Here is a 5350-nt window from a genome sequence, read left to right as displayed (position 1 = left end):
GTTGTCTTACCTGAACGCCATTTCTCAGCATGTAGATGTAGCCTCCACACCCACCCGTGTTTGTAGGTCTAGGCTGTAATTTCAGGAGGAGTGTTGTGTCAGATCAAGTGAGCTTCGCCTCGTCGGTCAACAAACTGGGAGAGGACAGCCCAAGGAGGCGTGGCCAAAGTTTGATCTTAGTCTAATCTGAGCAAGGAGGCATTGATAACCCGCTGGTGGAGGCTACATCTACATGCTGAGAAATGGCGTTCAGGTAAGACAACGCCCATTCTACATTTAGGCAAGAAAAATCAAATGTACAGGTATAGTATAGGGGGTACCTTGCTCAATAGTAGTAACTGCGAGAGGGACCTTGGAGTCCTAGTGGACAATCATTTAAATATGAGCCAGCAGTGTGCTGCAGCTGCCAAAAAAGCCAACACAGTGCTAGGCTGCATTAACAGAGGGATAGAATCAAGATCACGTGAAGTATTAACTTTACAATGCCTTGATAAGGCCACACTTGGAATACTGCCTCCAGTTTTGGTCACCACGATGTAAAAAAGATGTTGAGACTCTAGAAAGAGTACAGAGAAGAGCAACAAAGATGATTAGGGGACTGGAGGCTAAAACATATAAGGAACGGTTGCTGGAATTGGGTATGTCTAGTTTAACGAAGAGAAGGATGAGGGGGAACATGATAGCAGTGTTCCAATATCTTAGGGGCTGCCACAAAGAAGAGGGAGTCAAGCTATTATCCAAAGTGCCTGAAGGCAGGACAAGAAGCAACGGGTGGAAACTAACCAAAGAGAGAAGCAACCTAGAACTAAGGAGAAACTTCCTGACAGTTAGAACAATTAACCAGTGGAACAACCTGCCTCCAGAAGCGGTGAATGCGCCAACACTGGAAGTTTTTAAGAAGAAACTGGACAGACATTTGTCCGAAATGGTATAGGGTTTCCTGCCTGAGCAGGAGGTTGGACTAGATTACCTCCGAGGTCCCTTCCAACTTTATCATCATCATTATTATTATTATGCTATAGTGCCAGAATGGAAGCCCAGCTCCATAATATTTAAAGGACTCTTTCCCTTTCTAGAGCTACCCAAAAAATTAACCTAAGGCTCTTTGTAAGCAAAATACATATTCTTGTATAACATGGAAAATACTGAAGCAAGCGGATAATGTAAGTATCACAAATATAAAAAGAATATTTACCGTAAAGACCGCTCGAAGATTATGTAATTTATCTATGTCTTTAGGTAGACCAGAACTTGACCATCTCACCAGATAATTCTCACTATGTAAATAAAAATAAAATCATTATGAAAGCAAAAGCAGTTTTACATTAAAATATGTTAACATTATATTTAAACAAACACATTCAGAGTTTGATGCAAACCAGATTTATTTATTTGCATAATTTATAGGTTGCCCAAAAACTCTTGGTAGTTTACAATTAATAAAGTAAAAATGTATAAAAAAATTCTTTAAGTTGTAACGATAGATAGATAGATAGATAGATAGATAGATAGATAGATAGATAGATAGACAGACAGACTGACAGACAGACAGACACAGATAGATGATATAGATGATAGATAGATAGACAGACACATGCAAAAACACAAATATCTCAGATCTAAATAAAAAATGGAAATAAAGACAAAGTAAGTTTTTTTCTTCTAATTGTTACTGAATAAAAATGCTCTCAGAGTGCAAAGAGCCTCATTTTTTTCACCATAATGCACCAGCAAAAAGAGATTAGCAACATGCTATGTCTAAAACAAAATAAATTCAAAACAACCTTCTCAAATTCATTTTCTAGTGATGTGTCAGCTTACTATGTGAATTTTTTAAAATACAGATTGTAAACAAAAAGCATTATGCCTATTTTAATAATCATTTATATTTGTAATGTATCATTTGTTTCGTAGCTTTCATCCTGTCTGATCTCAAAGCAGATCTGTGATGTTGACTATTATCATTCCCATTCTGTTCTAGGATGAGAAAACATCCATCTCTTTCAGAAAAAAAATCCCTAGAAGATTTTGTTTGATGGATTTTATTCTTTTGTGTGAAGCTACTATATGGAAATGCAAAAGCAAAGGATACTGAATATCCATTATAAAAGTTTTAAACCTTTTAACATTGCATTTTTTATGTCTCATATTAAACAAACTGGGAACTCCACAAGAAAAGTTATTTGTCTTTTTCTTCTTGTTGTTGTAAAATAGCACCAGGACCAGAATGTCCCAATAATGCCACAAACTATATAAATGGTAATTAACACTATAACCTTTCATGGAGACAGGATGATTTAGGAAATTTCCACAGACAATTTGTGGCTAATGACTAACAGCAGAGGTTCCCAGATAGCCTCTTTGTCTTTTCCATGTTAATATATATATTACATAAAATCTATTTTATGGCTTTGATATTAAATCACTGACCTTATAAACTTGGATTCCAAAGGATCATACAAAGACATAAGGACTTCAGCATCTTCTCCAATTTTGCAAACAACATTTTTCAGATTTACAAATAATGCAAATGAAGGTGTTGCAGCAAATTTTGCTTCTCTACTAATGTCAAGATTCTGCTTTTGAGACTACAATACAAGAGAGAAAAGAAATATTATACAACATTCTGCAGTTACTACAGTTATATAGTAATGCAATCAATAAATCTACTTTTGTAGGTGTATATCGATTGGGGTATAACTGTATAATTAACTAATCCCTAGTTATCTTCATTCCATTTATGTCTGCTCTGCTAAATATAGAACAGTTCTAAGAGATATGGAAATGTAAAGAGATATGGAAATGAAGATGGCTGCCAAGTAACCAGGTAGATTTTACAGGGCTACTTCAAAGTAAGTGAAAGTACAATTCACTATTTCTATGTGCCTGAATAAACAGACTAATTACATATTTGCAAATCCACACAAATCCTGGCGAAGCATAGAATTTATCATTTATGAATGCAAATTTCACGTTCTGCCTACAATATTCCCCCAAAGTCTACAAAAAGGTGTAAAGCTACTACAACAAGATAAAGCAAATAATGTATTTTGGGAAATATAAATGTGAAGTTAAGGCAATATGCCCTAACTTTTTTTTTTATTGAAAAGTTTTATAAAAGTTACAATATAAACCCCAAAACCAACCCACCCTAACCCCCCCTCTCCCTCCCCCACTTCCCAGAGCTGAATACAGGGTTACAAATATAATAATCATAATCTAACTAACATTAACCAACTATATAAATAACCAAGTCCATAATGCGCTTTAACTCCCCTTTAACATACATATGCCCTAACTTTTTTGTAAGATGTACAAAATATTCAGTGCATGAACTATCTTTTACAAAGCAAAACTGGTTTCAGATGATCTAAGACCTAACTAAACTGTGCCTATTTCAGGGGCTTGGGTGCCAAGCACGGAACAAGATGTGGCTGTTTTGCTTCGGGCAGAAATGGTTGATGAGAAGAAGAAGAGAAAATGCCAAGACTATAAGCAGCTGAGAGAAGGCAGGACATGGAGAAAAGGGGAGGGGGGGCTTGGAACACTGAGAGCAGAGACACGTTGTCGGATATAACATGCTAGAATACAGACAGACTGAGATACTAGGAAGACCAGGGGATGTTTTATTCTGGGCAGTTAGGGAAAATGTGGGAGCAAGGGGGGGGGCGGAACTAAAAACATTAGTGTCTGAAGCAAAGGAGAGAAAGAATTACAAAGATTGGGGACTCCCTTGTTTATACAGAAATGGTTAAGGGAAACAGGAGAACAGTCAAGGACAACAGCAAATGAGGAAAAGGGGCAGAGGGTGGGGAAGGAGCTTCAACTATTAGAAGTGGACAGGCCAGTGGGATATGACATACTGGAAGCTGAACAGACTAGAGAGGGGGAACGTAGACAGTAGAGAGGGGTGTCTATTCACCTAACAATATTTTGTTTTCTTCAGTCCAGAAGAAAACAAACCATTATACAGGAAATCTTCAACTTACAATTACAATTGGGACTGGAATCTGGATCAATGAGCGAAGTTGTGGTTAAGCAATCTCACGGATTGTTAAGTGGACAGAGTTCCTAGTAAACAATGTGAGGTGCCTCAGGAGTGGGGGAAGTGGGGGAGACCACAGGAGGTTCTGCTATGGCATCGACAATGCTCCCTGCAAGCAGGGTTTTAAATGCCAGAGCAGAGAGACAGTCAGAAGCAGCCTATGTCAGGCCTCTCCCACTTGCCTGCAGCAGGCAGCGTACCTTATCACTGCCTCCAAGTATATAATTACTTAGGAGTGACAGGAATTTGCTGAAATAACTTTGCAAAGGAGACTAGTCTCCCAGGGTGGGAGGATGGGGGGTTGCTCTTTCCAAAAGTTCATCCACTGCTATTGCATGATGCCAACTTTTCTCCCCAACAGGAACAGCATGTGTGTCTTTGGCAGGAAAAGTACATCAGAGTAAGAGGGAGCCAAAGAGGAACAGAACAACAAATTACACTCCCTCCTCCTTCCTTTTCCTCTCGTTTTTTCTCTTTGCCCTCCTGATGGTCTCCCTCCTTTCTATCTACCATTCCTCCTACCCCACTTTTTTCTGCTCTTCTTGTGATCAAGCAGATTGGCTTTGGCTTGGCTTCCTGAAAGTTGAAACCATCAAGCATATTCCTAAAGGGGACGATGTGCTTCCTCTCTAGGAATCTGATTGATGGATCTGATTCCTCTCAAGGAATCTGCACAGGAATGGGAAGAAGAGTATTTGTGTGTGTGTAAAAGAGAGAGTTTGAGAATGTGCAAGAAGAGGCTCCTTTGCAAACTTATTTCAGCAAATTCCCATTGGTCCTAAATAGAATAGACAGTAGTGGCCCAAGCAGAAAGCATTGTCTTTACAGGAAAGCCAACAGGGAAGATTGCAAATGACGATCTCAAGATTATGGGGCACTTGGCAATTAGTCATAAGTGCAAATGGGTTGCCAAGTACCCAGACTGCAATCATACGACAGTGTGTGTATGAGACACACGACTGTGTGAATGAAAATTACAAGGCATCCTAAGATTGAACAATTGTTAAGCAAACAGTAGTAAATTGAGGACTATCTATAATTTCCAGTTCTGCAAAACAATGGCTGACAGTTTTGAGAAACCTCCAGAACACAACTGCTTGACTTGGATTCAAAACAAAAGTTTCTTTTAGTATGTATGTATGTATGTATGTATGTATGTATGTATGTATGTATGTATGTATGTATGTGAACACATGTGTACACACACGCACACATGTGCATATTCATAGCAGTGTTCCAATATCTCAGGGGCTGCCACAAAGAAGAGGGAGTCAAGCTATTTTCCAAGGCGCCTGAAGGCAGGAT

At 38.6% G+C, this 5350-nt stretch overlaps 1 protein-coding gene across 1 annotated transcript in view; it reads right to left on the bottom strand.

Moving 5' to 3' along the window:
- LOC107288952 (dedicator of cytokinesis protein 1) overlaps positions 1-5350 on the bottom strand; it is a 178730-nt gene that overhangs the window by 140670 nt on the left and 32710 nt on the right. The window contains exons 11-12 of the mRNA XM_029284458.1: positions 2431-2588; positions 1196-1277 (exon numbers count right to left, since the gene is read on the bottom strand). Of these exons, the coding sequence (XP_029140291.1) occupies positions 1196-1277; positions 2431-2588 (240 nt within the window). The remainder of the gene's footprint in view (positions 1-1195; positions 1278-2430; positions 2589-5350) is intronic.

This window comes from Protobothrops mucrosquamatus, unplaced genomic scaffold, assembly GCF_001527695.2.
Source record: "Protobothrops mucrosquamatus isolate PMUCROS unplaced genomic scaffold, P.Mucros_1.0 scaffold_128, whole genome shotgun sequence".
Lineage (NCBI taxonomy): Eukaryota > Metazoa > Chordata > Lepidosauria > Squamata > Viperidae > Protobothrops > Protobothrops mucrosquamatus.
This window is presented reverse-complemented; position numbering and strand designations above follow the sequence as displayed.